Source organism: Drosophila yakuba, chromosome 3L (assembly GCF_016746365.2).
Source record: "Drosophila yakuba strain Tai18E2 chromosome 3L, Prin_Dyak_Tai18E2_2.1, whole genome shotgun sequence".
In the NCBI taxonomy this organism is placed as follows: Eukaryota; Metazoa; Arthropoda; class Insecta; order Diptera; family Drosophilidae; genus Drosophila; species Drosophila yakuba.
In genome coordinates, this window is record NC_052529.2 from 3,763,557 (window position 1) to 3,791,527 (window position 27,971).

General features: G+C 47.3%; 11 protein-coding genes across 18 annotated transcripts; 7 read left to right on the top strand and 4 right to left on the bottom strand.

Annotated features, from left to right (window-relative positions):
- Positions 1–774: 774 nt before the first annotated feature.
- Positions 775–2,077, bottom strand: LOC6532759 (probable deoxyhypusine synthase). Of its 2 annotated transcripts, none has more exons than XM_002093465.4 (2): positions 1,787–2,069; positions 775–1,728 (listed from the first exon to the last, which is right to left on the bottom strand). In XM_002093465.4, the coding sequence occupies exons 1-2, from the start codon at positions 1,976–1,978 to the stop codon at positions 814–816; spliced, it is 1,107 nt and encodes a 368-aa protein (XP_002093501.1). In that variant the 5' UTR covers positions 1,979–2,069; the 3' UTR covers positions 775–813. The 2 variants fall into 2 exon arrangements, with proteins under 2 accessions (XP_002093501.1, XP_015049595.1); XM_015194109.3 differs by having other exon boundaries at positions 1,547–1,717; positions 1,787–2,077.
- Positions 2,078–2,307: 230 nt separating this feature from the next.
- LOC6532760 (nedd8-conjugating enzyme UbcE2M) lies at positions 2,308–3,542 on the top strand. Of its 2 annotated transcripts, XM_002093466.3 has the most exons (4): positions 2,308–2,424; positions 2,507–2,675; positions 2,738–3,039; positions 3,193–3,542. In XM_002093466.3, the coding sequence occupies exons 2-4, from the start codon at positions 2,576–2,578 to the stop codon at positions 3,334–3,336; spliced, it is 546 nt and encodes a 181-aa protein (XP_002093502.1). In that variant the 5' UTR covers positions 2,308–2,424; positions 2,507–2,575; the 3' UTR covers positions 3,337–3,542. The 2 variants fall into 2 exon arrangements, with proteins under 2 accessions (XP_002093502.1, XP_039229428.1); XM_039373494.1 differs by having other exon boundaries at positions 2,402–2,675.
- LOC6532762 (mediator of RNA polymerase II transcription subunit 24) lies at positions 3,501–8,842 on the bottom strand. Its single transcript, XM_039373486.1, has 7 exons — positions 8,637–8,842; positions 6,806–6,892; positions 6,590–6,747; positions 5,678–6,520; positions 5,250–5,610; positions 4,368–5,185; positions 3,501–4,224 (listed from the first exon to the last, which is right to left on the bottom strand). Exons 1-7 carry the CDS (start codon positions 8,724–8,726, stop codon positions 3,600–3,602), a joined length of 2,982 nt encoding a protein of 993 aa, XP_039229420.1. The 5' UTR covers positions 8,727–8,842; the 3' UTR covers positions 3,501–3,599.
- LOC6532763 (chaperone protein DnaJ) lies at positions 6,960–8,597 on the top strand. The gene is made up of 2 exons (XM_002093469.4): positions 6,960–7,689; positions 7,791–8,597. Exons 1-2 carry the CDS (start codon positions 7,092–7,094, stop codon positions 8,543–8,545), a joined length of 1,353 nt encoding a protein of 450 aa, XP_002093505.1. The 5' UTR covers positions 6,960–7,091; the 3' UTR covers positions 8,546–8,597.
- Positions 8,843–9,095: 253 nt separating the features above from the next.
- On the top strand, positions 9,096–11,638 carry LOC6532765. Its single transcript, XM_002093471.3, has 3 exons — positions 9,096–9,196; positions 10,776–10,937; positions 10,999–11,638. Exons 2-3 carry the CDS (start codon positions 10,776–10,778, stop codon positions 11,170–11,172), a joined length of 336 nt encoding a protein of 111 aa, XP_002093507.1. The 5' UTR covers positions 9,096–9,196; the 3' UTR covers positions 11,173–11,638.
- On the top strand, positions 9,203–10,749 carry LOC6532764 (tRNA (guanine(37)-N1)-methyltransferase). Its single transcript, XM_002093470.3, has one exon. The coding sequence runs from the start codon at positions 9,333–9,335 to the stop codon at positions 10,704–10,706; it is 1,374 nt and encodes a 457-aa protein (XP_002093506.1). The 5' UTR covers positions 9,203–9,332; the 3' UTR covers positions 10,707–10,749.
- LOC6532766 lies at positions 11,467–12,547 on the bottom strand. Its single transcript, XM_002093472.4, has one exon. It carries the CDS (start codon positions 12,415–12,417, stop codon positions 11,626–11,628), a length of 792 nt encoding a protein of 263 aa, XP_002093508.1. The 5' UTR covers positions 12,418–12,547; the 3' UTR covers positions 11,467–11,625.
- Positions 12,548–12,668: 121 nt separating this feature from the next.
- Positions 12,669–18,529, bottom strand: LOC6532767 (titin homolog). The gene is made up of 4 exons (XM_002093473.4): positions 18,157–18,529; positions 16,872–17,635; positions 15,400–16,813; positions 12,669–15,330 (listed from the first exon to the last, which is right to left on the bottom strand). Exons 1-4 carry the CDS (start codon positions 18,233–18,235, stop codon positions 13,244–13,246), a joined length of 4,344 nt encoding a protein of 1,447 aa, XP_002093509.2. The 5' UTR covers positions 18,236–18,529; the 3' UTR covers positions 12,669–13,243.
- Positions 18,530–18,925: 396 nt separating this feature from the next.
- On the top strand, positions 18,926–25,263 carry LOC6532768 (girdin). Of its 5 annotated transcripts, none has more exons than XM_015194111.3 (9): positions 18,926–19,411; positions 19,935–20,671; positions 20,732–21,010; positions 21,073–23,131; positions 23,191–23,429; positions 23,490–23,565; positions 23,631–23,794; positions 23,926–24,030; positions 24,245–25,263. In XM_015194111.3, the coding sequence occupies exons 1-9, from the start codon at positions 19,343–19,345 to the stop codon at positions 24,657–24,659; spliced, it is 4,143 nt and encodes a 1,380-aa protein (XP_015049597.1). In that variant the 5' UTR covers positions 18,926–19,342; the 3' UTR covers positions 24,660–25,263. The 5 variants fall into 5 exon arrangements, with proteins under 5 accessions (XP_015049597.1, XP_039229419.1, XP_002093510.1 ...); XM_039373485.2 differs by having other exon boundaries at positions 23,926–23,990; positions 24,242–24,407; XM_002093474.4 differs by having other exon boundaries at positions 23,926–23,990; positions 24,245–24,407.
- LOC26535452 (salivary glue protein Sgs-3) lies at positions 24,503–26,890 on the top strand. 2 transcript variants are annotated; one of them, XM_039373488.1, is made up of 7 exons: positions 24,503–24,637; positions 25,333–25,394; positions 25,453–25,549; positions 25,602–26,014; positions 26,054–26,226; positions 26,281–26,628; positions 26,681–26,890. In XM_039373488.1, exons 2-7 carry the CDS (start codon positions 25,368–25,370, stop codon positions 26,802–26,804), a joined length of 1,182 nt encoding a protein of 393 aa, XP_039229422.1. In that variant the 5' UTR covers positions 24,503–24,637; positions 25,333–25,367; the 3' UTR covers positions 26,805–26,890. The 2 variants fall into 2 exon arrangements, with proteins under 2 accessions (XP_039229422.1, XP_039229421.1); XM_039373487.1 differs by having other exon boundaries at positions 25,602–26,226.
- Positions 26,887–27,847, top strand: LOC6532770. Its single transcript, XM_002093476.3, has 4 exons — positions 26,887–27,040; positions 27,104–27,243; positions 27,303–27,545; positions 27,602–27,847. Exons 1-4 carry the CDS (start codon positions 27,014–27,016, stop codon positions 27,723–27,725), a joined length of 534 nt encoding a protein of 177 aa, XP_002093512.2. The 5' UTR covers positions 26,887–27,013; the 3' UTR covers positions 27,726–27,847.
- Positions 27,848–27,971: the final 124 nt, after the last annotated feature.

The following is a 27,971-nucleotide window of genomic DNA, read 5'->3' on the forward strand; positions in this document are numbered from 1 at the left end:
TTTGCCGCAGCCCCTTAATTCAACCATTCATTTTCCAAGAAAGCCAGGAAAAAGTTGCAAGCAGTCGAGAAAAAGTTGTCAAGGAAAATGCAGTGCCTCTGCAATTTCCCAACTTTTCGCCAGTCCATCTTTCCCGACTGCACCCTGACAATAGCTCAAAATATGTTGCGCCAACTGTCGAAGCAGCCGGAACAGAGGGGACCCAAATGTAAGTGTGCGAAAAAGTTTCCGCATGGCTTTAATGATGCGTGCAGACAAGCCAAAGTTTGGTTGGCCAACATGGAGAAAATGGAGAAAATTTTGAGGAAGTGACGGAAGCCGAGCGTTTACATTAGTGGCATAAAATTAATGATAAATTTCGTGGGCTTATGCGGATGCACTGTTCCGTGGCGGACAATTTCCTGCCAGCGAGAGTGAACTTCGCAAACAATTATGGCCAGAAGTAAGGGAATATTTGTATAAAACTAAGGCCGGGAGGAACATAGCATCTGTGACCGCCGGTAAAAGCTGCATTTTTGCAGCACTAAAGCGACTCCGGCAGAACCATTACGGCGGAATGTGTATTGCCCACCGGAGGTGCCGCAGTGCAATGCTGTAGCTACTGTTGCCGGTGGTGTTTATCACTTGCAGCCAACAACTCCGACGACGCTTAATGGCTTTCTGCCCGGACAGTTTGCATCTGGGCGGGGCATAACACTTCGGGGACTCCCATACCGGGCTCGCAATACGACACATCTGCAGCCAAACCATTCCTTAATAAGTTACATCTGTACATTTGCGTTGATTGCGTTGTTCTTGTTTTCTCGTATATATTTACACTTGGTTGGTCTCTCGGGGAAGCTCTTTACCGGCGCTATGATGTCGCTTGGCAAACGTTTCGCCCACAATCAATGGAAAGACCAAGCTAGCCTCGGCATAGACCTTAACAGGGGTGGCATCCTTCCTGATCTTGCCCCAGGATATGGCCTCATCAGGACGAGCGCCGCTATCGCTGCCGTCAAACTCCGAGGCTGTATTAATGAACACGGAATAATCCGCTCCATTCCGCATCAGATTGGCATTACATATGTGATGTTTGATGACGCCGCCGCCTACGATGATCATCCCACTGTTGAACGCCTTAACAGCCATGGTGTTAAGTCGTCGCAGATCGGATAGAATGTCCACCACGAGACCAGGTTGTCGAAAGGAGTGAAAGTACATCATGTCGCCCAAACTGCCATCCGTCAAGGCGGGACAAAAGACTGGTATTTGATTTTTGGCTGCCCAATAGTAGATGGAACTGGGATCGTCGATGCGATTGCCCAACCGATCAATAATCTTTGAAGGCGACCAGATAGTTCCCTGGGATTTCTGCTCCTCCAGCATCTCGTCAAGCAGCGGCATCACCCAGTCCTCAAACTTGCAATAATTATCGTTCGGCACCAGCAGGTTGCCAATTCTGTTGATTCCCCGCTCGCGGAGATCCTTGCCGCTCAGCTCAAATGAACCCATGAACGTGGGAGCTAAGCACTTGATGAAGTCCTCCTCGACGCCGCCGGCTGTGGTCACAATGCAGTCGATCATACGATGCTCCGCCAGAAAGCGAATGGTCTCTCGCAGGCCCGATGAAACCAAATTGGATGTGTAGCCCAGAAATACGGTGCACTTGCTCCTTCGACGGATGAAATCATCTGTTTCATGGCTGTCCATTTGATCCGCTTCCAATGGCTGGTCCCTGCAATCCAGCTGCCAGTGTTAGGGACTTGTAACATATCGGAGTTGAATATTTAAGTTACTAACTAACCATTCTGTTGATTTCCCGAATGGCCAGGCCGAGATTCGTGGCTTGAAATCCGGTGTTCACATAGGACTCGAAGAGCTTACTGTAGTTTAGCCCTTCGTTGAAATCGTAGCCACTGACTTGGGGCGTGTTCTCCGCCAGAGCCTCGCTGCGCTTCAGCACTGCATCCTTGGCCACCGCTGGCTCCGTCGACATGGTCAGAAATTCTTGAAATTCAAAATAAACAGCTCAAAGGAGCAAAATCTTGCTCTTTATCAACATGTGCTGGTTATTGTAGCCCTGGTTTCCGATAGAGATGGCGGTAACAAAGTTGCTAACTAGTTGCAGAAGGCCAATGATGTAGCCAAATATATGTAAAAATTCTTTTTATTACTATTTTATTATTTCCAAATAAATAACTATTGACGGTATTTTTCAAATTAAACAAATTCTAACATACTAATAATAGATTTTAATGAGCCTTGGAAATCACCAGACTTTGCTTGAATACCGCTGAATACGAAATCCGCTTACCAGCACTAAGTAACAATCGGCCAGACTGTTATCGGGTGCAACCATCGATTACTCACACATATCGCTTGGCAGAAACAAGGAAAGGAAAGAAAGTAAAGTGACTTTTTACATCAGATCTATTGTAAACGGTAGGCCAATCATTCAGTGAAACAATTGCCTGAAAACCATTGACATTTCAAACAATTCACCCTGTCCCACAATCAACAAAAGGCAAAAAACGATACTTTCGAGCGCAGCCAAACGCAGAAGACGAAACGCCAGCGAGACGAGGACGCCAAGATGATTAAACTATTCACGCTTAAGCAGCAGAAGAAAGACGGCGAGCAAAAGGGCAGTCAGCAGAAGAAAGCGTCCGCCGCCCAGCTGCGCATACAGAAAGGTAAGTATCCAGCAACTGGTATGGCCAACTTGATCTTATTACTTATCTTTCATCCTCCCCAGATATTAACGAACTGAACCTGCCAAACACTTGCGCCACAGACTTTCCCGATCCCGATGACTTGCTCAACTTCAAGCTTATCATCTCGCCCGATGAGGGTTTCTACAGAGACGGGCGCTTCGTGTTCAATTTCCGCGTCGGATCCAACTATCCGCACGAGCCGCCCAAGGTGAAGTGCGCCACCCAGGTATACCATCCCAATATCGACCTGGAGGGCAACGTCTGCCTCAACATTCTGCGCGAGGACTGGAACCCAGTGCTGAACATCAACTCCATCGTCTATGGCTTGCAGTTTCTGTTCTTGGTTTGTATTTACCATTGGAAATTGTCCAGACTTGCCCTCTTTAGGAGGCTATACTTTTTTTTTTCATAATGTGATCAACAGCTAAAGGTTTAATGTTGAGATAGCTGGTTACACAAACCGACAGTCTTACTAACCCAAATCAACTGCTTGCAGGAACCCAATCCCGAGGATCCCCTCAACAAGGAGGCGGCCGACGTCCTGCAGACCAATCGCCGTCAGTTCGAGAGCAATGTAAAGAAGGCGATGCGCGGAGGCTGTGTGGGCGAGACCTACTTCGAGTGTTGTTTGCTCAAGTGATATAGGGAATCCCAAGGTCTCTTACTTTAAGCCTGTCCATACACACCTCCCAACACCCGCTAACTGAAGAAGATGATGCAAACACAGACGAACATCGGCGACAACAAATTATTGTAATAAACGAAAGCAAAATCCACAGCGTGCGAAGAAGAAGCCGAGTCAAGTCACCAATTTCTAGTTTTTAATACAATTCATTTAGCAATTTCGCCCACCCGTCTCTTAATCTTAATCGGTACACCCAACGTGGCAATCCTCAAAATTCCTCACAGGTGAATGCTGTGCCTGGCCATCTGCATATTTCGCCACAGGCACAGATCAGACACAGCTGATAATCTTCCGGCCTGGAGTCGCAGATCGTATAGTCTGCTGATGAGACCCACTTTTATGTCATCTGTGACCAAAACTTTCAGCAGCTGTTGCACCAGGCCGTTGGGAAGCAAGCGCAGGACAGGAGCCACCCTCTCACCACCACATTCCACCAGCAGTGAGATGAACTGATAAACAAAAACGGCCTTTGGCGAAAGTTCATCTCCGTTAACAAACTGCAGGAATACTCCAAAAATGTGCTGTACGCTCGTCTGCAGGGGTTCTCTTAGAGTAAGCGGCGTAGTCCGCAGTTCAGATGTGGCAGTGGATCCTAATAAAGCTGCTAGGCCAGCTCCGGTCGTAGTATCCGTAAAGTCGCTGGAGTTATCGCTGCCATCGCCAATCACCTTCCGCACTTTGGCTGCATTGGCCGCCAGTTCCTCCTCATCGTGAGATCTCGATCGCTTTTTCATGGCCATCAAGGCCGAGGAGGAATTTCCTTTGCGGCTTTCCAGGCAGGAAATAATACAGTAAACACAGAGGCGGGCCAGTACCAGGGATTGGGGCTCGTTAATGTCCTCACTAGAAAAAAACAAAAAAAAAATTGCCAAATTGTGAGTACGAGTTCTATAATAGAGTTTAAATGTTTCTTTTCTTGCTAGATCGAATCGATTTGTAGATATAAATAAATGAAAAAATATACAGATGAAAATATTGGTATTTACCCTTGTCGTCGCAGTATTAGTGGAGCCACCACGTACTGCAGCAACGCCTCCGTGGTCTTCTCAATGTCGAGGTGCATCACAGCAAACACAACATCCATTGTTCGCGACATATCCCTTGTGTACTTGCAGGCCAGCAACTGCTCCACCAACTGTGTGGACAGCCACGCCGCGCCGCCGGCTAAAAGAAGCGACTCCAGTGACTGAGCGGCGCGAACGGGCAGGTGACCAGCATCGACTACGGTTCGCCACACTTCCCGGAACTGTTCGACCAGTGGGGAGTGTGAAATGAGGCGGGATTTGGTACTTGGAGCAGGGTGCACATCGTGTTGCATTTTTCGGATGATCTGATAGGACAGAGCTAGACGCTCTTTAGCGTTTTCCTGGCTGGAAAGTTCCTCGCTAGTCAATGGCGCCAGGAACTGCTGAATCATGTTCAGTGGCTTTAAAAGTTCCGTTTCCTTCACCGAATACATGTAGGCGCACAGAAAACTAGTGGCGCAAACGGAAAAGCTAAAAAGTCTCCTCTTAATATTATCCAAAATACTTTTAACGTCCGCCGAGGATAGCGTCTCCTGCTCCCAAGCAATAAGCACATGATGAAGCACTCCAGGCAGGTTGAGGCAGGTCTCCTGCCAACTTAAGTTGTTCGGCTTCAGTTGCGCTGCCTCTGGTTTACTGAAACTCAGCAAGAGCTCATCCACAATACTGTCTTCACAGAGGGCGAGAATTTGGCGCGGATTCTTAAGCTTATTCCTTTCCACCATGCATTCACGCACCCATTTTTCAAAAAATGAGTCACCACGCTCAGATAAAACCACCTGCAATAAACAAGAATTTATTAAAATTTCATTAAAATAGTAAAGTTATTAGGGGCTTAGGTACATCGGATCCATAGGTCTGCACAATGCTTGTCAGCATCAGGAAGGAAACATCAAACAGCGTGGACCGGATGACGCACAGCTTGCCCAGCTCGCCTGGCACTGGTTTGGAGTTTTCATTGCACTGGATCAGGCGAGATACGAATGTCTTGAGACGTCCCTCGACGGTAGCCACTGAAAGAATCAACTCGAAGCTGTTGCCCACCGGCACCTGGCAAAGGACATTCACCATGTCCTGCACTTTGTTGGTGCACAGCGTCTTTAATACTCCGGAAAGCGGAACCTCTGCACGCTTGATGAAGTTAATATTGGACGGCGACTGTTGGCCATTGTCGCATTTTTTGAGTAATTGAGAGGCGGCTTCCCTAAAAGAGTTCGTTTTAAATTACAGAATTAAGATGGGTGTACAAAATGCATGATCTCTTCACTAACCTTTGACTGGCGAACTTCTTTACATGCACATCATTGACTAGTTGTTGCTTGGTCCAGTCATTTAAAAGGAACTCGATCATATTGCACGAGCACTTGGTATCCATGAAGTCTAGCAACAGGTTGTCCTCGATGAGCAGTTCCAAAGCCTCAACCAATTCGGGTATGTAATCGGTCGGTGGTGGTTGCTCCCCGGGAATCCGTTGCAGGGCGTGCAATTGCTTAATGATGTGCGGCATTTTAAAGAACATAAAGGCACCCCACATAGTGTCCGGACTTGTATCCGCAACATTGCTCAGCGTGAGAAATCCAGCACGGATGATTTCGTAGAAGAGTCGTGTATTAGAGTATTTTTTTAAGCGTTGCAGCATCTGCAACTCAGCCACGTAGTAGCTGGTATCCTTGCACGGATTGAGCAGCACTTCCACCGCCAGTAAGGGTTGCACGCAGCACGAGATCTTCTCGAGTGTTGGCGGCGAATTCAGTGGCTGCATTTCAAGATGCTTGGCTTCAATGTAGGCCAACTGCTGCAATTGCTGCTCGACTTGTGGTGCGTTTAGCGTGAAATTTGAGTTCGTCAACGATCCCTTGATGGTAGCGTACTTATCCCGAATCCGTCCACATATTTCGAGCTCTTCGTGACAGCCCACGTACAGCATAGACAGCATAAACTGCTGCTGGCTTAGCCGATCTATTACCACGCAGGTCTGATCCAGCATGTATGATTGCTCAGCGCTAATCTCGCCATAAAGTTCATAATGTTGCACAGTTCTGGCGAAGATTTGAAGCAGCCAGTATACCAAGTGGACGACGGAACTCGGTAAAACCGCTTCCTCAGATTTTATTCTGGAACAAAGAATGAGAAATTATATTTACATGTGCTTAATAATAAGTTATAAAAATAAAAGACCTCACCGGCAGGTAACGCCATCCACAATGCCGGCTAGGAATTCAAGGAGCGCCGTAATGCAATAAACGCGCTCCAATTTGTCATATTTAGCAATGCATCGAATGACAGCAGCGTGTGAAACGAGATGGGCACACAGTGAGTGCTTTAGGTAGTTGAGCACCAACTGAACGGAATAAATTACTATTATAAAAGCAAACTAAATAGTTATTTCAACTACCCACCGGATTTGCTGTGGAACCAATGAGGGCCTGCTGCAAGAGACAGTCCGCCAGATTGTATACATCTCCACTGACTCCTCTCGGCAGCACCTGAAAAAATAATTAAAGGAAGGATACATTAGACCGCAGGGCAGACAATGAAACATTAGCTTTTTCTGTCATACTTTCACACAATATCCGGGTCACAATCCCATAAAATAAACAGAAACATATCAACTTAAAAATATAGTTAGGATTTCCACTTATATATTTAACACACATAGTTGCATACTTCGTTACGCGATAAGAAATGTTTCGTTTAAAAGTATTTCGCAGTCCCAGAGACGTATTAAGCGCCTTAATTGGCGGGGCAACAACAGAGGGCAGCAGGAGGACGGCAATATCTTGCCTGGAGTTGGACCGTGCACCGGCTGTCGCCGCCTGCTGGATCTGGATGCGGTTAATCAGTCAATATCAGTTCAGGACTAGCAAACCGGCCTACTATCCAGATCGCCAGCGGGAGGCGAAGCGAAATACAGCGGGAGCCACGTCTCAACAGCTGTCATCTCCGGCCATTAAGTCCTCTCAAAGCCGAGGCATGCCCAAGGACTACTACTACAAAGTGTTGGGCGTCAACAGGCACGCCACCATCCAGCAAATCAGATCGGCTTTTTATGCGCTGGCCAAACGCTATCATCCCGACTCCTCGCACTCGGAACAAAAGCTGAAGCACTTCCAGGAGCTGTCCAACGCCTACAACATCCTAACCGACGAGACGAAACGTTTGGAGTACGATCAACTAGGAGGGATTAAGGATGAGCGCGCTTTTCTCGAACAGGCGGGTAATCCCATGAAAGTGGACCTTGAGGAGGCCAAGAGGTTCGATTCGGATAAGACGGCAAATGACGGTAAGCTAGGAGAGTGAGTTTAGATCCATCACACACCATTTTAATATTACTGGTAATGGAATTTCTTTGATTTGAACACGATCCCTTGAAATGCCTTTTAGAGATCAACAAACTGAAGAGCAACGAGTTTGATCTTCCACTTGAATTCCTTGAGGCGGCAGTGGGATGCAAGAAGCGGGTAGAGCTGCGCTACCTGCGTAAGTGCGAGACCTGCAAGGGAAAATCACAGCTGATGGCGCATCGGGATGTGGGCAAGGAGCCTTGTCGGCGATGTAATGGAACTGGAAAGGTCACGACCAAGACGCCAACCTTCTCATCGGTGAACACTTGTACGCAGTGCAAAGGCAAGCGATTCACGAATCGCAACGACTGCGAAACCTGTTCGAATCGGGGCTTTGTGATTTCCAGCGTGGACGTGATGGTGTCGGTGCCTTCCGGATCCCGGGATGGAGATGTGGTGAACCTTATTAATCCGGAAACCAAGCAGCAGGTCACCTACCGCTTGACGGTACCGTGTAGCGACTATTTCCGTCGCGTTGGCAATGACATTCAAACCGACAAGCACCTAAACATCTCGGAGGCTATCCTGGGCGGATCCTTTCAGATAAGGAGTCTTTACGAAAGCGTGGAACTGCGGGTGGAGCCGGGCACCCAATCCCACACCCAAGTGGTGCTCAAGGGCAAGGGCGTGCGCTCCAAGGAGGGCGTGGGTGACCACATCGTCACGCTTAAGGTGCGCATTCCCCGGAATCTCTCTGTAAAGCAACGCCAACTGGTTTTGGCCCTGTCCCAGGCAGAGGATCCCGTTTTCGAGCCCAAGACCAAAGGCACGGAGGCGGGCAAATTGAGCCCCTAAAATTCTCAATGTACAGGCTTCATTGCGTTTACAATATATTGGTAAACACGAATATTGATTGTTTGATGTGGATTTGCTTGGGTTGCCTTGCCTTTTTTATGTTGATGCCCCACTGGGAGTCCGTCCAGCGCTCGCGCCACGCCACATAGATGAGCTGGAGGATTTTGTTGTTCTCCTTCATCTCGCGCGTCCGTGGAAAAAATAGAACGTTTTCTTTTCTCGTATTTCACGCAATTTATTTGATTTAAACCTTTTATTTTCTTTAGCACCGCTCAGTGTGACCGCGGAATCATTTATAAATTTTCCCGTCCGGCTACGGAAAATAGACTTTTCATACCAATTTCATTTTTGCAAATATACCAAAAGTTATATGCGACGATGGAACGAAAGATTTTGGAACATGCGGTTGTTTTTAATATATTATTTTTTTTGTTATATGGAGGTAAATTCAAAATAACAGGAATTCAAAAATGTTAGAAATAGAAAGATATAACTATAAATATACGATTGGTGTCCTAACTATTCCGATTTCAGTATATTTGTGTCTAATATATAGTATATTGTAACGGTCATCCGTATGGTCACACTGTTTTCAGGTTCTTGCGTTTGTTTGGCTTTTTCATCCGATCTTGAATTTTGAAAATAATAAAGGTATATATTCAATAACTAGTTGATATTTGTGGCATTTGCGAGTGCTCCACAAGCGACTGCATCCTTCCATATCAAAGGAACCTCATTTGCATCCTTTTAAAGCACCAAAACAAGAAACTAGGTCGCACGTGTTTGGATGCTTATGGTGTCCAGATTGAAGGATTTAACGATTATAACGAATCGTTTACGTCACTACTTTCGAAACATGGACGCCAAAGAGCTGCAGCCTCCTAGCTCGGTGCGCGGAATGCAGGAGCTCCAAAAGGAACAATTCCGCAAGAGCGTTCAAGTTCCCCGATTACAGGTGCCCGAGTCTCAAGTGCAACGTGTGATGCCGCTGGTCAAGAAGTTCCTCCTCAAAATGGAGCACCTGCATCCTGTCAGAGCTGTGGACAAATCACGAGAGATCCTGCTGCATCCAACGCCTGTCAAACACTGGGAATCCCTGCCTACAGAGGAACTGCAAAGGCAGGAAGTGACCGTCGAGAATTTCTCCTTCGCTGAACTGGAGTTGAGTTATGAAAACTGGAGCGCCAATGAAATCTTGAAAAGCGTACTACCTACGGAAGAGGAAGGTCTCACCTCCTACTCCCGCATAGGCCACATTGCCCACCTCAATCTTCGAGATCATCTGTTGCCCTATAAGCAGCTAATCGGTCAGGTGCTTCGCGATAAGCTGCCTAATTGCCGCACAGTAGTAAACAAAGCATCCACCATTGACAACACCTACCGCAACTTCCAGCTGGAGCTGATCTGTGGCGACGCGGAATACCAGGTGGAAACCAAGGAAAACGGAGTCCCCTTCGAGTTTGACTTCTCCAAGGTTTACTGGAATCCCCGCCTCTCCACGGAGCACGAAAGGATTGTCAAAATGCTCAAATCAGTCGATGTTCTCTATGATGTATTTGCTGGCGTGGGTCCATTCAGTGTTCCTGCTGCCAAGAAGCGATGCCATGTGCTGGCCAATGACCTGAACCCTGAGAGTTTTAAGTGGTTGCAGCATAATGCCAAGAGAAATAAGTGCGTGCCCAATATACAAATGTTTAATAAAGATGGTAGGCAGTTTATCGTGGAAGAGCTACGGGAGGATCTGCTAAAACGGCTGCGTACCACGGATACTACTACCTATGCCATACATATTACAATGAATCTACCAGCAATGGCTGTAGAGTTCCTGGACGCATTTCGTGGTCTTTATAGTGCAGAGGACCTGGCCCAGTTGCCCGAAAACGTATGCTATCCCACCGTTCATGTGTACTCCTTTGCCAAGGGTGAGAACACCAAGGAATTAGTGCGTCAACTGGTGGAGAGCAATCTGGGAGCCAGTCTGGACGATAACCTGCTGCAGGGAATCAATTTTGTACGGAATGTTGCCCCCAACAAGGACATGTATAGAGTGTCCTTTAAGCTATCACTAAACTTGCTAACCACATTAAAGGAAGTTGAAATCACGAGAAAACGGTATGCAGAGGAGGAGCTGGAAGTCGCCACCAAAGTGAAATGTGTTTGATACAATAGATACAATAAAGTTGTAATTTCCAAACAATTAAAAAGAGTCTCCTTTTATGCATACTTACAGATGGGTCGCAACAAGGCAAACACCAAGAAGGTGGCTCCTGGGGCCGCCAAGCCAAAGACTCCTCTGAACAAGTCCAAAAAGGCCAAGAATGTGTTCAAAGTGGGCGACGGTAACAAGGGCAAGGGAAAGAAACCCAAGGAAGTGCAGGGCAAGCTCAAGCAGGTGAGTGGATTTGGTCCTGCTGGAGAAAACCCGATAACGTACATACATACCTAACTTGCAGATTAAAGAATCTGTCAAAGCCAAGCAGGAGAAGGTGGACGCCAGCCTGAAGACTCTGCACAAGGATCTGGTGGTGAAGAAGCCAAAGGCCCCAGTGGCACCCATCAAGAACAACAAGAAGAAGGGGGCCAATGCTCAGAAAGTCTCCGACACACTAGGCAAACTCAAGTTCTAAGCAACTCCGCCGGAGACCATGTTTTACGTATAGATACAAATACGTATTACATCTAGATGTAGGTAGTCCCCATTAATTGTTGAAGACTTTGGTCCTATGTTGCCACTACATGTTGGCAAGTTATTATACAAAATATACGATGACTATTCGGACAGTGATGGAAAGTGCTCAGCTAGGTAGAGATCATGTAGCCAAATACCTGTTGACCTTTAGTGCTACTATAAATTCAGACTTTCATTCCGTTAACAATCTGAAATACCTGATAAATATAATACCCAAAGAATAGGCTTGAAATATAATAGTTAATCCCCATTTATTTTTATAAATATCGTGCAATTCTTACCTTTTGGGTATTGACTTACGAGTGCACTTTATTTTACCTAGTTGATATAGTGGTTATATATTGAATCCTTCCTAGGAATGGGTGGCTCTCCATCACTGTGCTATGACAGCCTAGACAACCACAGATACCGTGTTAACTGGTGGCAAAACTGCACCCGGTCTTACGGTGGGGGCAGCGGGAATTCCAGGTGCAGCAGTGGTAGCTTCTACCGTACCATTCACCGCATTCCAGCCGAGAAGCTCTCGGATGATGCCATCCAACTGGACGGTATCAATGCCCGCCTTCTGAAGTTCGGCCAGAACCTGTGTAGCTTCCACTGAATTCAGCCAGCGTTCATACATCACCCTCAAAGCCTGTAATCTTGTCCAGAACTGGGCGAATATTCCCTGCTGCAGGACCTTGGCATCGATGTGCGCCCGGATGGCGTACAGTGGAAAGTAGAGCTGAGCCTCGTTCAGGAATCCTTGTAAGCCGAATACGGTGCCGGACCAGTAGGGAAACTCGTTTAATAGACTCACTTTGAGCCTCTGCTCCTTCAACTCAAATGAATCGCCCGAGGCCAGGAGCTGCTGGTTCGTCCACTGCAGAAAGATGATGAGCTCCGGCTGGGAGAGCAGACGCCAGCGCGACGTGACAGCGACATTGCTGTTGATGATCCGCACGAAGGCCTGGAACTGAGCATCGTTGATAAGGTAGCGCGCCAAGAGCTGGTTCAAAGGTTTTGACTGGATCAGACGCTGGATTTCTTCCAGATCCTGGGACAGAGTGGGCGGTGGAGCCAAGGTGGCTGGCGGTGGCTGCGGCAACAGAACACCAGTTGGAGGCACCAACTGAGGAGGCCACAGTGCCAGGGATCCACTGACCAGGGTGATCAGGAGCAGCCAGTTCAGAGCGTTGGCCATGACTGAGAGGGGAGCGAAAGACGACTAGCAAAATGAAAATCGCAGAAGCTTATATATCCATACTCAAAGATTTGCTATTACTATCTACTGATAGCGTCTTCCTAAATTTGGCGCAGCATTTCTGTTGACCATTGTCGTCATCTGATAAGCGCTTTTCGATCTGTTTATGGGTCTACCCAATTTAAAATCCCCCACGGAAGTCAGTATTTTGGGATAAACTGGCGGGTTGGTAAACATTTGGAGAGAAAGAGTACGAATTTATAACACGCTAAGCTTTATTTTCCAAGTGAATCACCAACAATCCGGATGGACCACAAAGAACCGCAAACGAACACTTCATAACATTAGGATTTACATAGCTTCTCATACATACACAAAGCAAACCAAAACTGGGGATATATAGGATTAATCTTTTTTTGGATTTTTAGGGATGATGACTTGTTAGTTATCCTGGCGAAATGGGCTTTGAAATAATTTTTTAAATTGTAAAATGTTAATGCAAGTTAAGGTGGTGATGGTCAGTGGGCGATATTTATGAGTGAGTTAATAAACTTTGGTTTTCTCGTAGCTCCCTACTCTGGTTCATAGATGTTGATCAAACTGGGTGGTTTTCCATGTCAAAGTAAGTGTTGCCTTATGTACTTATTTGCTAAAACCAGAGCAGGATTGCAGGGATTTTACGTATACAGATTCTAGTACGATGTACTCAGGGGGATACCTTCTTCTTTAGCTTAAGACGTATAAATAAGTCGTATGTAATAAAAACTAACTTAACCGATAAACGCATGTGAGTGTGGGCAGGGTATGGGATGCCTAACTGGGTGGTCTAGCTACCATCCCCGGTGAACCTACGGCGCAGCCATCCGGGCATATAGCCCCTCACTGCCTCGCCCAGCTGCCTGTAGATGATGAGGCCCAGAATGGGCAGGACCAGGCGTGCGTCCTTGAACAAGTACACATAGCAGGCGACCAGGAAGAGGACCAGGTCCGTGCAGTAGCTGAGTGCCGAGCGAACCTTCTCGTGTGCCTGCTCCTCCGACTGGAGGATGGCCAGAGTGGCCGCCTTCTGCAGCAATTCCCTGTCGGCGACGGAGAGGACCAACGATGTCTGCTGACTGCCCTCCACGTCCGGAATCACAGGTCTGGTGAGTGACGCGTCTCGTGAGCGAGTGCTCGATGGGACCCTTCGCCTGATCACCCTCTTCACCTTTACCAAGCGCGTCCGCCCCCTGGCATCCGGACGAGCCTCCACCATTTCGCTCATGACGCTCTCAGTCTCAGATTCGTTCTTGTTCTTTGATTTCGGCGGGGGCACCACCAGCACAGTGGGGTACTCCGGTTCCTCGTCCTGTTGCGATGGCTGCGACTCGTGCTCCTGCTCGGACTCTGCCTTTTCGGGCGATCGGTGGAATGCCAGACTACTAGCTGCATCCCGGACATGGACAAGTTGCTCCCGCTCCGAGATGGAGAGTCGTCGCTCTCTGACCACTGGAGGAGCCAGAAACAGGTCTTCGCTACCACCGGTGGCACGTCTCTTCTTCAGTTCCTCCGCATGGGTGAGCACGTCCTCCTCGTCGGTTTCCGCTGCTGCCTTAGCAGCCGCTCGCTTCAGTTCATCCCGGTCTAGGTATAGAGGCGTATGGTATCTGTGAGAACTGCCCACCTCCTTCACCAGATCGCTGTAGTGATCCACTGCAGCGTGGGCCTCCTCCTGCATTAGGCGCTCCTCCTCCTTGCGACGCAATTCCTCCTCCTCCTTCGCTTTTCTCTTGACTTCCAAGTCCGCTGCGATGGCAGCAGCATTGGTCTTTTCCAGCGGATTGGATATCTCCTCGTTGGCCTCTGTGTTCTTCTCGGTGGCTGATCTCTTGTCGCGGCTGAAAAAGGACTTAATTCCCTTAGCCAGGTCCATTTTGAGGGTGCTGGGATTGCTGGCTGCTACAGTTGAAGTTGGAGGCACTGTGATAGACGGTTCTTCTTTGCCAAAGGACAAAGGACTCGGCAGGGGACTGACAGCTTGCTCCACATGCTCATTGGAGGATCTCTTAAGGATCGGCTTGGGCACGAAATCTGGACTGGGCAGAGGCACCGGACGGTTGAGCACAACGGCTGCCTGCTCCGGAGTGGGGGCCCTGTATGGTGTAAAGGTTCCAGCACCCATGGTACGCGGATGATAGGTCTCCAGATCCCGCGGACTGGGCGATCGAGTGCGCGCCAGAAGTTCCATCTTGAACTTCTCGATGGAGTCCTGCTCCGAGGATGCAGTGCTCTCTGTGTAATCCGAACCAAGGTCGTTGCTGGACTGCTGCTGCAGCTTCTTTTGCGGCGGATACTCTTCGTCCACATCCATATCCTCATCGTAATCCAGATCCATATCCTCGCTATCATCAGCCGTACTCTCAGTTAAGTGTTCCTCCTCTACATCTTCATGTTCCTCTTCCGGTTCCGGCTCCAGAAGATCCTTTCGCGTCTCAAGGGGCAATTGTCCAGTGGTATGGATACGTGTCAGGTTACCCAACTCGTTGACGTTTTCCCTGGAATCCCATTTTCGTGAAATGGACACCATATCCGCCGATTGACGTCGCAGCTCGGTTCTTCTTTCGAAAGACAAACGTTCAGCCTCAGAAATGGAACCCAGACGCTTGCGGAGATTAGCAGGCGTTTGGTGGGGAACCGGAGTGACCAGTTTGTCCCGCGACGTCTTGCGGGCTTTGGCAGCCTGCTCGAGTTCCACTGCCTCGTAGAACCTGGCCATGGCCCTTTCATACAAGAGTTCCGTCGAGCTGACGGAGCGACGCAGTGGAAAGGTGGTGTGCAAGTTTGTGAACTCTAGGAAGGCCAGATCCGGCGCAGAAATCGAAATGGGTGGTGGCTGGATGGCGTCCTCCAGGTCCAGCTCAAAAGAATCTTGTCCTGGGGAAAGAGAATTATGGGATGGGTTTAGTTGAAATAATCCTGAAATCCTTATCACTGAAAACTTACTGTCCTTATCCTTGACCTTGCTATTTTTGTCGAAGACGACCAGCATGAACTCATTGCTGGTGTGGACGTCGTCGTGTTTGTCGGCTGACCTGGAGAACCGTCTGGCGTTGGATTGGGACTTTAGAGCTGGTTCTGGAGACGGACTGGGCTCTGGTAGTGGAGGTTCCTCCTCCTGGGGCGTTGGTGGAGCACTGATTTCAATGGTGGGCAGCTTCTCACCAATTACAGCTGACACACCGGAAGCCACTGCCAATGCCAGAGTAGGCACATTTCTGGCCGGGCTTAGGGCCTGTCCGGAAAACCGCCTGACATTCTGATTGACTCCCAGTTGAACGGGTTCCGCACTCCTCAACAGAGCTGGGGTAATCTTGATGGGTTCAGGTGGCGTGGGACTTTTGCGCAGAGGAGCTGGTTGCCTCTTGTTGGGTGGACTTAAGCTCCTCTTCTGGTTAGGTGATGCTTTATTTGGATTTTCCTTGGGCGGAGTCGGTAATGGCTGTGGTTTCGGCTGCACTGGTGACCTATCCTTAGGGGCTCCTGAGGGTTTAGGATTGAAGAGTTTCAACGGAGAGGTAGCTGGTGTCTTAGGTGCTTTGGGGGATGGTACAGACTTATCCGGCGGTGCCAGTGTGGTGGTCACCAGTGTGAGGTTAAGCTTTGGATTGGAACTCTCTGTCGTCGGCTTATTAGCCAAATCAGCGCTACTCAGCGAGGGACTCTTGCGTACGTCCATCTTTAGAGCATGATCCGAGGTTCCATAGGACATTTCGTGGGTCAGTTGCTCGTTGTCTATGAGCTGCGGCTTGGGTTTCCGCTTAACACTGGGCGACTGTTTAGGTGACATGCCCGTGGAGGCGTCCGCTTGAGGCCGTGGAGGGGATAAAGTCTTTCTGCGTGGTGGCACCTGCACCCCTCCAGCTCCTGCCTTCGGTTTGTCCTTCTCATCTCCTGCTATCCTTGTAGCTGATTTCGGTTTGGTGATTCCCCGCTTGGGATCCGGGATGAAGAGCAACTCCGATTCGCCCGACGGTTCGCTCAGGCCATATGGATTCTCTGCCTTCACCCGAAATTTGTACTCAGATCCCTCTATCAGATCGTGAAGCGTGGTGGTCAGTGCCCGAGTGGTGGCCGCCTTGAGCCAAACGTTCCAGCCCACTCGGAAATATTCAACTATGTAGTTGCCAATCTTACAGCCTCCGTCGTCGAGTGGAGCCGTCCAGGAGAGAGTAGCCGACTTGCCAAAGGACATATTCAACTTGGGAGTACCCGGGGGATTGGGCCTGGCGGTCACTGTAACCAGAAAGGAGGTACTGTCCTCACCCAAACGATTCCATGCCTTCACCATATACTCGCCGCGATCTTCTCGAAGCACATTGTCGATCTTGAGCAGCGAGTTTTTCTCCGTGTTGGTGATCTGCAATGGGAAGCGAGTTATTCATGTAGTGGGGTAACAGCAGGGTAATATTACCCACCTCAAAGCGTCCACCCGGAGCGATGACCTCGCCCTCATGGAGCCACGTAATAGCGGGCGGTGGCTGTCCAGCCACACCCACTTTGAGGCGCAGCACTTCGTCCGCCTCAACAATTAGTCCATCCTCGTAGGTGCGGGGTAATCGGATCTTGGGAGGAGCCTGCACCATTAATCTTGCCTTGGTAATCACATGTCCCGCTCGATTGGTGGCCGTGCATTTTATTTCGCCCTCGTCGGTCAGCGCCACTTGGTGGATCACCAGGACACTGGCCTCGTTGTCGTTGACGATCTTGGTGCGGCGACTGCTGAAGATCTCGTAGCCGTCCTTGAACCAGTTGATCTCCGGCGGCGGTTCGCCAAGTATACGCACGCGGAACTCGATTCGCTCGTCTTCCACGGCATTCGTGTCCACCAGTTCATCGATGAACCGGGGCACGGTTATGGCATTTCGCTGCAGCGTCACCGTCAGCGGATCGGACAGCTCGCTGGCATCGGATCGCCCCACAATGTTCTCGGCAAAGCATCGAAACTGGTAACGCCAACCCGGCTCCAGTCCACTGATGCACACATCGCAGCGATCCACGGGAGTGGGCGTGGCCCTCACCCAGTGCGGTGACCCCATGCGCCGGTGCTCCACAGTATAGCCTGTGATGGGTGAACCTCCATCGTGGAGTGGCCGATCCCAGCGCAGGTTCACCACGTCCGGCTGCTGCTCCGGCAGTGCCACTGGCGTCAGGATGGGTCGGCCAGGCGGTGAGGGTCGTTCTGATTGGGGGGAAAAATAATGCCATTTAAACAACGGATATTTCCACTATTTAATGTAAATGGTTAACTAAAAATTCTAACTTTGTAGGAAATAGAGGTATATTTTACTCGTAAATTGGAAAAATAGAAATTTTAATATAAATGAAGATATAAGTATAAGCGTTTTAGTTTTGAAAGATTGCATTGGGAAGGCAGTCAGGCATAGGTATCTTTCCTGTCACTTCTCCATATTTTAGTTCTTAAAGGGCCTCACTAATGATGCACCTAGAAAAGTTTTTATCTCAGCATAATGATTCTTCCGCTTTTCAAACGACAACATTACTTTGACGTTGCGAGATTTTGGGGCCAAACAGACGAACACGGCAACCACTGAGTGTGCGAGTGGCTAAAAATAGACCCATTTCTAGCGCTCCCACCAGCCAGCCAGCTATGTGGGGCCTCCTCTAATATCTTGAAATTTGGGTAGGAATACCCTACGTACTGGGACTGGGACACCGATGGGATCCGGAGTTTCTACTTGCCTGCGGACTTCCAGTGGACATTCTTCTTGGGGCGACCGCCCTGTGGATGCGTGTGCAGCTTTCCCGGCTGATTTCCCATTTCGAGATATTTAGATATTTAACCTATTTGCAATATTGTGCTTGCCTATACAGAGGATCTATATATAGACAGTCGAAATTAACTTAACTTAACCCGTCGTTTTCGAATCGCCAATAAGAGCACTTTCCACATGAACTATTTTAACTTCAGGTGGGTTAGTTTCTAGTAACGTAACTTTCGTAGCGTTTGTAGGCTTTTGTTTGCAAGCGTTGCCATTTTTGCGGCGCGTTAAATAATCCGTTCCGTTTGGTTCGTCAGCCCAGCATCCTCCTCCTCCGCCGATCCACGAAAGCTTTCTGCTCTCTTTCAAATTTGAATTCTGTTGGGCTCGACTGCAGTTATCGGCATCGATAGAATCTGCCATCGATAAGGAAGTGAGTTAGCTAGCTAGCTATTTTTTGCCAGGGATTACATTTAACAGATGAACGCCGTCCTCTAAATTATGCCAGCAAAGCCATCAGCCCATATTGTTAAATAAGCTTAAGCTAACCCATAATGGCGTACTGTCTTATATTTATATTTTGATGAACGCTCAAAGATAGTATCAATAAAGAATTATTGCATGTCAATTACCAATCGATTTTTTCAGTGTATTTATTGGATTTGGCTAATTTCTAGCTAGTGACAAGTTAGCTATTTGTCACTAAGTTCCATCGCTAGACCCCTCCACCGCATTCGATAGTTGGCAGCAGTAGCGGAGTGTCATCACCGGCACAAATTATGCTTTTTTCCAACAGTCCAGTCTTCCCAAAAAATTGTTCGCTATTTCTTATAGTGCTGCCTTGTAGTGTTTATTGTTGCCTAATTTATTAAAGCCAAATCAACCCACAAAGTGCTCTCCAACGTATTTTAGTGTTGTTACAACTGTGATCTTGCGACTTGACTGCATGTGCAATGTGAAAATGCCCCGTCCTTGGCAAAAATTTCGGGAGGCTGTTGTTGGACTCTACTTGTTGGGAAAATAAAAAACTAACTCTCATAGCATCGCATTTTGGTGAAGCCGCAGCTGTTCCATTGCGGCAGGGCAGCGGCACTCGCACACTCATACATACATACCTGCATTTACCTATTCCGCCCGTCCGTCCAATAACAATAACAACAACAATAATGGCTGGCACTGCGACCGCGACGCCAATGGAAATTGATGAATTTGTAAATTCGTCCATAATTTCTTGGGTGAGTACTGCGGGTGCTATGGAAAAAAAAAACATGCTCGATATTTGCATCGCCAGTGGGCTTATGTGCTTGGCATAAATAATTCAAGTGTTCGATTGCCAAGCGCTCACATATGGAAACGGCGAAAACAACAACAATGTCGTGAGAACAACCTGCTTACACGCACACATACACACAGCTGGGGTCAACGAAATAGAGTCGTTCGTTACAGGGAAACCTCAAAAAATGTATAATTATAATCCATAGCTTTAACTGCGTTTAATTCAGTTAGAGAAGTTTATAATATACGAAATCTCAGCGCATTTTTGTATAATTTGGACTCTTATTTTTTTGACCCCAACTGTATGTATGGATGTGCCTTTCCGCAGCAGTCGCCAAAGAACCAAGGTCATTGTAACTTGCTCAAGACAGCTTACGGTACAATGACAACTGAGGCGTAATGAGCTCTTGTCCAGCTAATAAACATATTCACGTCCGCTTTGTTGAAGTCCATATCTAAAACTGGTATTTTCTTCCTTTACAGCTGGAATCATGTCTGCCACGTGCCGAGCTTCTTGCCGGGTACACCTCCCTGCTGGATGGCCACATAATCCACAGCGTTTGGCTGCAGATCGATCCTGAGCCGCAGAATAATCCCAGCGAGCTGATCGATCTTAATGGGAAATCTCTCAGCATTGCGAGGGCAAAGAACTTCGAGTGCGTCGTGAGAAATCTAAAGTGTTTCTTTGAGGAGGAGCTAGGTCAAACCATATTGGTCCTCCCAGATGTCTTCACCCTGGGTCATCATCCGGAGAGTAAAAACGGACTCGAACAGATGAAGACCCTGCTGACCCTGCTTCTCGGCGCAGCAGTGCAATGTCCCAACAAGGAGCTGTTTATTGCTCGCATCAAGGAACTGGACTTAGAAACGCAGCACGCTATTGTGGGACTGATCAAACAGGTGACCGACAGCCACAGTTTGGTGCTCACCGAGGACTCCTTGGAGCGACTTACGCCGCAAAGCATGTACACGCACATCCTGCGCCTAACCAAGGAGCGGGACGTCATGTATCTCAAGTGGATCGATTTGGCGTGCGTGGAGACCGAAATGGCAGCCAACGATAATTTGGTGGAGTGTGGCCAAGGTGTCAGCGTTTCACGTTCTCCCTCAAACGGAACAGCCACCTCAACACCTTCATCTTCCTCCAATTCGGAGAGCAATCACCTTGCGGTAGAATGTGCCGATCTCCGTTCGAAGAACCGCAAGCTGCGTCAAGAACTGTAAGATAAACGATTATTAACAAATCCAACAGTTATTTAACTTTTTACCTTTTTTTTAAGCGAGGAAAAGTCCGAGAATCTTTTGGAGCTGCGTGAGGAGCTGGATGACAAGAAGGCGCGCTTTGACAAGTTGCGCCAGGAAAGCCAAGAATGGTTTACGGAGGCCAAGCGGGCATCGGCATATCGTGACGAGGTGGACATACTCCGGGAAAGGGCTGAACGAGCTGATCGCCTGGAAGTGGAAGTTCAGAAGTACCGCGAGAAACTCGGTGACTCCGACTTTTATAAATCGCGCGTTGAGGAACTGCGTGAGGATAACCGTGTGCTGCTTGAATCCAAGTATATTACCCAATCAAAATAACATTTAATGTTTTCTAACTTTTACCCTTTCACTTTTTCAGAGAAATGCTGGAGGAGCAGTTGCAGCGATACCGAAAAAGGACCGAGCATGCCATCTCCCTGGAATCCGAGATCATTAAATACAAGCAAAAGCTCAACGACATGGCTCTCGAACGGGACGTAGATCGCTCCAAGCTAGAAGAGCTGCTGGAGGAGAATGCGCAACTGCAACTGGTGGCCAGGAATCTCAATTCAACGATTGATTTGGATAAATCCTTTTCCGAAAACGAAGACGATTGCAACTCGGGCGACAATAGCCTTTCGGAACAGCTAACGAACAATGCTCAAACCCGTGCACTCAAGCTCGAGCTGGAGAACCGTCGTTTGACTGCTGCACTGGAACAATTAAAAGAAAGTAGCTTCCACGAATCCACCAGCAAGATGCTAGAACTAGAAAAAGAGAAGAAAAAGTTGTCTCTTAAAACTGAGCAGATGCAAGAAAACATCCAGCGTCTGACTCAACAGAATGTCGAACTGGAAGGGGTCTTTAAAAATGCCCTCGAAGAGAACAAAAAATTACAGGATGCCGTGGATAATCGCCAAAAGAGCTACGATCGACAGAGCCTGGAACGCGAGGCTGACCGTCAAAAGCTTTCTGATGCCGAGCAACATGTCGAAACCCTAAACAAAGAAAAGCAACGCATCCAAACCCTAAACGAAAGCATTCAGCGTAGAGCCGACGATCTTGAACGGTTGGCGGAGAGCAAGACAAAGGAACTAGAGCAATACTCGGAAAAATCAAAGCAATACGAGCTTACTAAACAGAAGCTCTATGAAATCGAAGCAAAGGTCTCCACTTATGAGCGCGAAAACGCCAGCCTGCTTAAGGAGGTGTCCAAACTCAAGGAGGGCAGTGAGCAAAAGTCTGTGCAGCTGGACGACAGTATTAATCGGCTCGATGTACAGAGCAAGGAAATTCAAAAACTGGGTAAAGCACTGGAAGATTCGGAGCAAGTGCATCAGAAGCTTGTGGAACTGGAAAAGCAAAACCAAGAGCTAGCTTCACAGCGCATTATTGATCAAGAGATGATAAGCACCCTTCGAAACGACTTGGTCACTGGTACTCTAGTAACGAAGAAAGTGCGAAACAACTTGGAGAAACTGGGATTGGCGGACGAAGAGCCCGGTGAGCTGAATGTGGAGCATGTGGTGGAGAAACTGGTGCGCAACCCGGAGACTTTTAAAACGGTTCGCGAGATAATGCTAAACGTGACCCGAGAGCAGCTGGAGGAGGAGGAGCGAGAAGGTGGCGTCAAGTCCGATATGTGTGTGCTATGCCACCGTCAGGAGATCTTTACGGTGGAAAAGAACATTGAACTCGCGGCTACTCCAGTTCCTGCACCAACGCAACCTTCTTCGCAGGAACTTCGCTTCGAGCACAAGCTACGTCTTAGTCCAGCACGAGAATCAGCAGAGCTGACCCGTATTAAGGATTCTAACACTCAGCTGCAGACGGAGAATGCTCGTCTCAGCGTGGACGTGGCTGCTCTGGGCTCGCAAATAACGTCGCTGAACACCCAGCATGTAGCTCTACAGCTGGCCAACTCCCAGTTGGCTGCCGAAAAAGACACGCTGCTCAAAGAAATCGATTCACTGCAGCAGGAGCACAAACATGCTTTGCAGGATCAGGTTACGTTGCAATGCCTGCATGATCAACTCTCCGCGGAGTACGAGTCTCTAAACAAGGACAAGGAGCAGCTGAAGGCTGCAGTGCGGGATTTGCGTCAGGAGCTGCGAGATACACGTGAACAGCAGTCGGCACTGGAGCAACGCATTGAGGAGTTGACCATTCAGAACAACAACATGAAAACATGCAGCGAGGATCTGTCAATCCTGCGTACCGAGCACTCCAAACTTACAGACGACTTCCGCAATCTTTTCGCCACCAGCGATCGCTTCAAGAACGAATACAAAAACATCCAGGAGCAGTATAAGATGGTACGCATGGAGCACTCCAGTTTGAAGCTACAAAACACTGAGCTCTCTGGCGAGCTAAATGCCAAGAGCGATCAAGTCCGTTGCCTGCAAATGGAATACAGCAAGGTTCAGCAGCGTTGTGAGGTGGGTTAAAAAATACCAAGAAATTAATTCCCTTCTATTAATATCCTATTTGCATGCAGATGTTGATTCAAAACAATGCTGAGCTGGACTCGGAGCGCAAGGCTCTAATGGACAATGTGTCTCAATTGCTCTCGCAATATCAGGAACTTTTGGCCATATCACTGGAGGACAAAAAGCACTTCCATGAGGAGGAGAAGAACTACACCGAACGGGTACACAGCCTCAAGCGGCAGAAGGAAAAGCTGGAGGAGAAAATAATGGAGCATTACAAGAAGTCAGAGACCACAGTGCACAAGAAGTAAATAATAAAACCATACAATTTACATTTGTTATTAAGCCAATTACTTTAAAATTTCAGAAAACCATTTGCCAGCATGCTAGTTAGAAGAGTAAAGAAGGCTAGCTCGGATCTAATGAACAAGGTGCCCAGTCGAGTAAGTTTCCTGAAACTTAAACTGAAAGTAAAGAAATTTACTAACGAAAGAACTTTTTATTTCAGAACCGTCGCTCTTGGGTAGATGATGCCCGTACCAATTCTCAGTTCGTGATCGGTTCCGAATCTGGCGGCAATGAGTCAGATAATAGCAATGAGGAGCCACTGTCCATTGCCTCCGACACGCACCTGCTCCAGAGGAATGTCCCGCTCCGCCAAAGTCTGCAGCGGTAAGCCATTCAGTTGGGATGGAAAAGGATGTTTTTTAGATGTTTGGGTTCACGGTATTTGTTCTTTTTACATGTATTATACACAACTCAACACTCGCACCAAACAAACACTGTACATTATGTCCGAGTAGGGATTTGCTGGATAACTCGATCCAACGAGGCGGCGCCGTGCGCAGTAGCCTGCAGGCTCAGAAACGTACGGATTTGAATAACTCACGTAGAAATAGCGTGCACGGGTATGCGCTTTTGATGTTTAACATTCATTCTATCCCATTAAAACCTGCCAATTGAAACAGATCGGAGTCTACTCCAAAGCTTTAAGTGGCAACTGTCAATCCTTATTCCATTTTTCCCCCTCACAATGCGTATTTTCCTTTTTATGTCGCTCCCCACCTGTGTTTAAATAATTTAATTCATTTAGTTACTGATAAATCATTTGCTTCGCAGCAGTCTTGAAGCGCCAGACGTGACGGGCAGTAGTCTGACCCTCGGAACGGCCGGCTCTCGACGCACCGTTTATCTTATCGATGAGCACCAGAAGCTTCCCGACGGCTCCACTCCCGGCGCCGCACAGTCGCAGTCGGGTGGCAGCAGTGGCTCCGGCAATGCCGCAACTCCTACGCCCGCGGAACCGCAGACGCCTCAGAAGAGTACCGAAAACAGTGCCTCGGTGGGCCCAGCCACGTTTCTGATGTACAACCGGATAAACACCACGATCGGAGGAACCCCGAACAGCGGGGACCAGAGCCCTCTGCTGCAGGCCAGCGGCAGCGTCTCGGGGTCGACCATGCAGGATGACAAGTCGGCAAGGAAGCGGACCGAAGACAAGAGCAATAGCATCTGGTATGAGTACGGCTGCGTCTAAAACATTCGAACAGTATACGTCCACAACATGAACTCGAATATAATGCATTTGCTGACGAAGTATTATTTCGTTTTAGAAATTAACGAATTTATTTTTAAACGCATTAGAACATCGATGTTGCCTTAAGCAAGTTACATATGTAAGTGTAAAGTGCTGCTTAAACCGCTATGATTTGCCTTAAGAAATGTTTTACAATTAGACTATACTATAGTTTGTACCTATTTATGCAATTTAAAAACTCCACAAGACTACGCGACAACTATGCGAACATATAACTATCCAGTATACACCCCTATATACACAAAACTATAAAGTAATATGTTAAATATTAGCTATACCGGCCTCAATGTGCGTCCTAAGCGGAAGCCTTTCTTTTTCGCCGATAAGAAAAGATATATGTTTATATCCGTTCATTTGGTGTTCTGTAAACTCGACTCGAATCTATGTATTCCTAGATATGTTGTAAAGCACACTTGTACTCTGCTCTCAGCTAACCAACGCGCCTTCAATTTGTGAATATATTTTTATAAATTACTTGTAGCCTTGTACTATTTATTGACGCAAAGCCTAACACCGCAATAAAACTAAGCAAACATACAGAAAATATCTCACTTTTTCGGCAAGTCTCTAAAGATAACCAAAGATATATATAAGGTGATTCGTTCGTCCCCAGTATTTTAGATTGAAAGGCGACTGGAGACAAAAAAGATGTGGCTAAAGGCGCTTGTTTTACTGGTAACTGCTACAAACTGTGCACACTTCTGGTTAATAATCACTAATTAATAAATTCAAGACTTTGATCGGATATGTGGCGGCCCAATGCAATGTGTGTCAAAGTGCCAGCAATGTCGCTTGTCATAGTGAAACCACCTTTTCCATCTGCTATGACGGTGCGTAAATTTTATTTAAAATGTGTGGATTACGAGACGTTTTAATTTCCAGGAGTGCCATCATATGATCTCTTGCCATGTCCAAAGGACTTTTATTGCACAGATGGCTTTTACACTTGCTATGAAAATGCTGATCCAGTTTGCCAAACAGAAAATGACAGTACCACCACCGAGATCCAGACAACGACAACCACTGCTATCCCAACTACCACGACCACCACTGAGATCCCAACTACCACAGTGACCACTGAGATCCCAACTACCACAATAACAACTGAGATCCCAACTACCACAGTGACCACTGAGATCCCAACGACCACTCCCACTACCACGACAACCACTGAGATCCCAAATACCACAACAACTACTGAGATCCCAACTACCACTCCCACTAGCACGACAACCACTGAGATCCCAACTACCACAACGACCACTGAGATCCCAACTACCACAACAACTACTGAGATCCCAACTACCACTCCTACTACCACAACAACTACTGAGATCCCAACTACCACTCCTACTACCACAACAACAACTGAGATCCCCACTACCACAACAACCACGGAGACCCCAACTACTACTTCGACTGAAGCTCCGTGGGATGCCGATGATATCTGTCAGCAATACTCTAAGAACACCTTTTTCGAAAACGTCGATGATCCCACCTGCACCACGTGAATACCCCCTGAAATTGGTTTTGGATGATAGACTAAAAGTTCATTTTTCAGTTTTATAACCTGTACAGTTGATGCCGACGGAACTCATTCCACAAAAGTCACTTCATGCAAGGCTAATCAGTATTTCAGTACGAGCTTGAAGGTTTGTACCGCCACAAGGCCGGATGGATGCGTGGAGGAGACAACCACTGTAGACACCACTACGCCAACCACCACTACCGTGATCACCACTACCCCAACAACCACCACCACCGTGAGCACCACTACTCCAACCACCACCACCGTGACTACAACAACGGCTAGTACCACCACAGCGGAACCTTGGAGCGCTGAGGCCACTTGCTTGACTGTCACTAAGACCACTCTGTTTCAAAACCAAGACGATCCGACATGCACTACGTACGTAAACCACGAATTTCCAGGAAATAACTAACATAAACCATTCTTTTAGGTATTTATATTGTTATGTTGTCAATGGATCGGCGACAGCTTTGATAAAGAACTGTAAGACCAACCAATACTATGATGTTTCCTTGAAAACCTGCACCGCTACCAAGCCGGACTACTGCACTTAATTTTTATGTTCGAACAGCATTAATCGTTCATTATCAGATTTATTGATTACCAATAAAAAATGTGATTTCTTTGAATAATAAAAAGATTAGATAGCATTTTCAAAAAATGGATAAGATAGCCGGGGAAACAGGCCACTCCAATAATTATTTAAGAGCCAGTTGGAGCTGTTATGCTTTAGAAAGCAATAGGCAGTGCGGTTAAGCTAAACATGAGGCTGTGTATAATGTTTTTACTGGTGAGGCCTTTAGAAATATCCTTAATCGGTGTTATGCAAATATATATATTGTATATATTTTAGTTGCTGGCTACTGGCCTCTCGGCTTTGCCAGCTTCGGAGTTCGATGACCAGAACTCAACAACTTGGACTGCGGAAGAAGCGTGCAGTGAAGTTACAAAAAGCACCATAATTGAAAACCAAGAAGATCCAACTTGTAGAACGTAAATCAACTTAATGGCATACATTATACAAATTGTACTAATCACTATCAAATTATCAGTTATGTATATTGTTATGTGACGAAGGGATCAGTTACGTCTTTGATAAGGAATTGCAAAACAAACCAGTACTTTGATCCCATTTCAAAAATGTGCAGTTCTCAAGTCCCAGCTAAGTGTTCTGCAGAGGCAACGGAGCCACCAATCCAGTATCCTACCGAACCCAGTACTGAGTCCAGTGAAATATGCGAAGGCATTACAAAGTCTAGCATAATGAAAAACGAAGATGATCCCACCTGCAAAAGGTATTCATATTCGGATTATATTTCTAGAATCTAACTGAGTTACCCCATTCTTTCAGCTATATATATTGCTATGTTAGTAATGGATCGGTCTTCTCTTTGACAAAGACTTGCAAGACAGGCGAATACTTTGATGCCACTTTGTACTTATGCAGCTCCACTAAGCCTGATTATTGTGTCTAAACTTCAGGTATCCAATGGTTAAAACTGTTAGATTTCTGGACCATCAAAAATAGATAATGATTCATAGCATTTTTCAAGATAGAAGATGGGAAAGCCAATAAATTCATTTCTGCAATTCAAAACAACCGGAATATTTTTCTTGACAACATCCAAAATTTACCCAGAAATTCGCACATATCTGAGAAGTCCATAAACAAAGTACATATGCATGTACGTATGTACGCGTAGGGGTGACAAAACAAATTA

Excerpts from the sequence above, each read along its gene's own strand:
- LOC6532766 (XM_002093472.4), bottom strand. The coding sequence starts at position 12,417 with ATGGCCAACGCTCTGAACTGGCTGCTCCTGATCACCCTGGTCAGTGGA.
- LOC6532764 (XM_002093470.3), top strand. The coding sequence starts at position 9,333 with ATGCTTATGGTGTCCAGATTGAAGGATTTAACGATTATAACGAATCGT.
- LOC26535452 (XM_039373487.1), top strand. The coding sequence starts at position 25,368 with ATGTGGCTAAAGGCGCTTGTTTTACTG. Across the intron at positions 25,395-25,452 it reads TAAAGGCGCTTGTTTTACTG|ACTTTGATCGGATATGTGGC; the intron begins GTAACTGCTACA and ends AATAAATTCAAG. Across the intron at positions 26,227-26,280 it reads GATGATCCCACCTGCACCAC|TTTTATAACCTGTACAGTTG; the intron begins GTGAATACCCCC and ends TTCATTTTTCAG.
- LOC6532762 (XM_039373486.1), bottom strand. The coding sequence starts at position 8,726 with ATGAAGGAGAACAACAAAATCCTCCAGCTCATCTATGTGGCGTGGCGC. Across the intron at positions 6,748-6,805 it reads TTGGTTCCACAGCAAATCCG|TTGGTGCTCAACTACCTAAA; the intron begins GTGGGTAGTTGA and ends TATTCCGTTCAG. Across the intron at positions 4,225-4,367 it reads CTAATACTGCGACGACAAGG|TGAGGACATTAACGAGCCCC; the intron begins GTAAATACCAAT and ends GTTTTTTTCTAG.
- LOC6532763 (XM_002093469.4), top strand. The coding sequence starts at position 7,092 with ATGTTTCGTTTAAAAGTATTTCGCAGTCCCAGAGACGTATTAAGCGCC. Across the intron at positions 7,690-7,790 it reads GGATAAGACGGCAAATGACG|AGATCAACAAACTGAAGAGC; the intron begins GTAAGCTAGGAG and ends AATGCCTTTTAG.
- LOC6532765 (XM_002093471.3), top strand. The coding sequence starts at position 10,776 with ATGGGTCGCAACAAGGCAAACACCAAGAAGGTGGCTCCTGGGGCCGCC. Across the intron at positions 10,938-10,998 it reads TGCAGGGCAAGCTCAAGCAG|ATTAAAGAATCTGTCAAAGC; the intron begins GTGAGTGGATTT and ends CCTAACTTGCAG.
- LOC6532767 (XM_002093473.4), bottom strand. The coding sequence starts at position 18,235 with ATGGGAAATCAGCCGGGAAAGCTGCACACGCATCCACAGGGCGGTCGC. Across the intron at positions 17,636-18,156 it reads TGTCCACTGGAAGTCCGCAG|AACGACCCTCACCGCCTGGC; the intron begins GCAAGTAGAAAC and ends CCCCCCAATCAG. Across the intron at positions 16,814-16,871 it reads CTCCGGGTGGACGCTTTGAG|ATCACCAACACGGAGAAAAA; the intron begins GTGGGTAATATT and ends TTCCCATTGCAG.
- LOC6532760 (XM_002093466.3), top strand. The coding sequence starts at position 2,576 with ATGATTAAACTATTCACGCTTAAGCAGCAGAAGAAAGACGGCGAGCAA. Across the intron at positions 2,676-2,737 it reads CCAGCTGCGCATACAGAAAG|ATATTAACGAACTGAACCTG; the intron begins GTAAGTATCCAG and ends CATCCTCCCCAG. Across the intron at positions 3,040-3,192 it reads GCTTGCAGTTTCTGTTCTTG|GAACCCAATCCCGAGGATCC; the intron begins GTTTGTATTTAC and ends AACTGCTTGCAG.
- LOC6532770 (XM_002093476.3), top strand. The coding sequence starts at position 27,014 with ATGAGGCTGTGTATAATGTTTTTACTG. Across the intron at positions 27,041-27,103 it reads TGTGTATAATGTTTTTACTG|TTGCTGGCTACTGGCCTCTC; the intron begins GTGAGGCCTTTA and ends TATATATTTTAG. Across the intron at positions 27,546-27,601 it reads GATGATCCCACCTGCAAAAG|CTATATATATTGCTATGTTA; the intron begins GTATTCATATTC and ends CCATTCTTTCAG.
- LOC6532768 (XM_015194113.3), top strand. The coding sequence starts at position 19,343 with ATGGCTGGCACTGCGACCGCGACGCCAATGGAAATTGATGAATTTGTA. Across the intron at positions 21,011-21,072 it reads CGTGTGCTGCTTGAATCCAA|AGAAATGCTGGAGGAGCAGT; the intron begins GTATATTACCCA and ends TCACTTTTTCAG. Across the intron at positions 23,566-23,630 it reads TGAACAAGGTGCCCAGTCGA|AACCGTCGCTCTTGGGTAGA; the intron begins GTAAGTTTCCTG and ends TTTTTATTTCAG.
- LOC6532759 (XM_002093465.4), bottom strand. The coding sequence starts at position 1,978 with ATGTCGACGGAGCCAGCGGTGGCCAAGGATGCAGTGCTGAAGCGCAGC. Across the intron at positions 1,729-1,786 it reads TTCGGGAAATCAACAGAATG|CTGGATTGCAGGGACCAGCC; the intron begins GTTAGTTAGTAA and ends TAACACTGGCAG.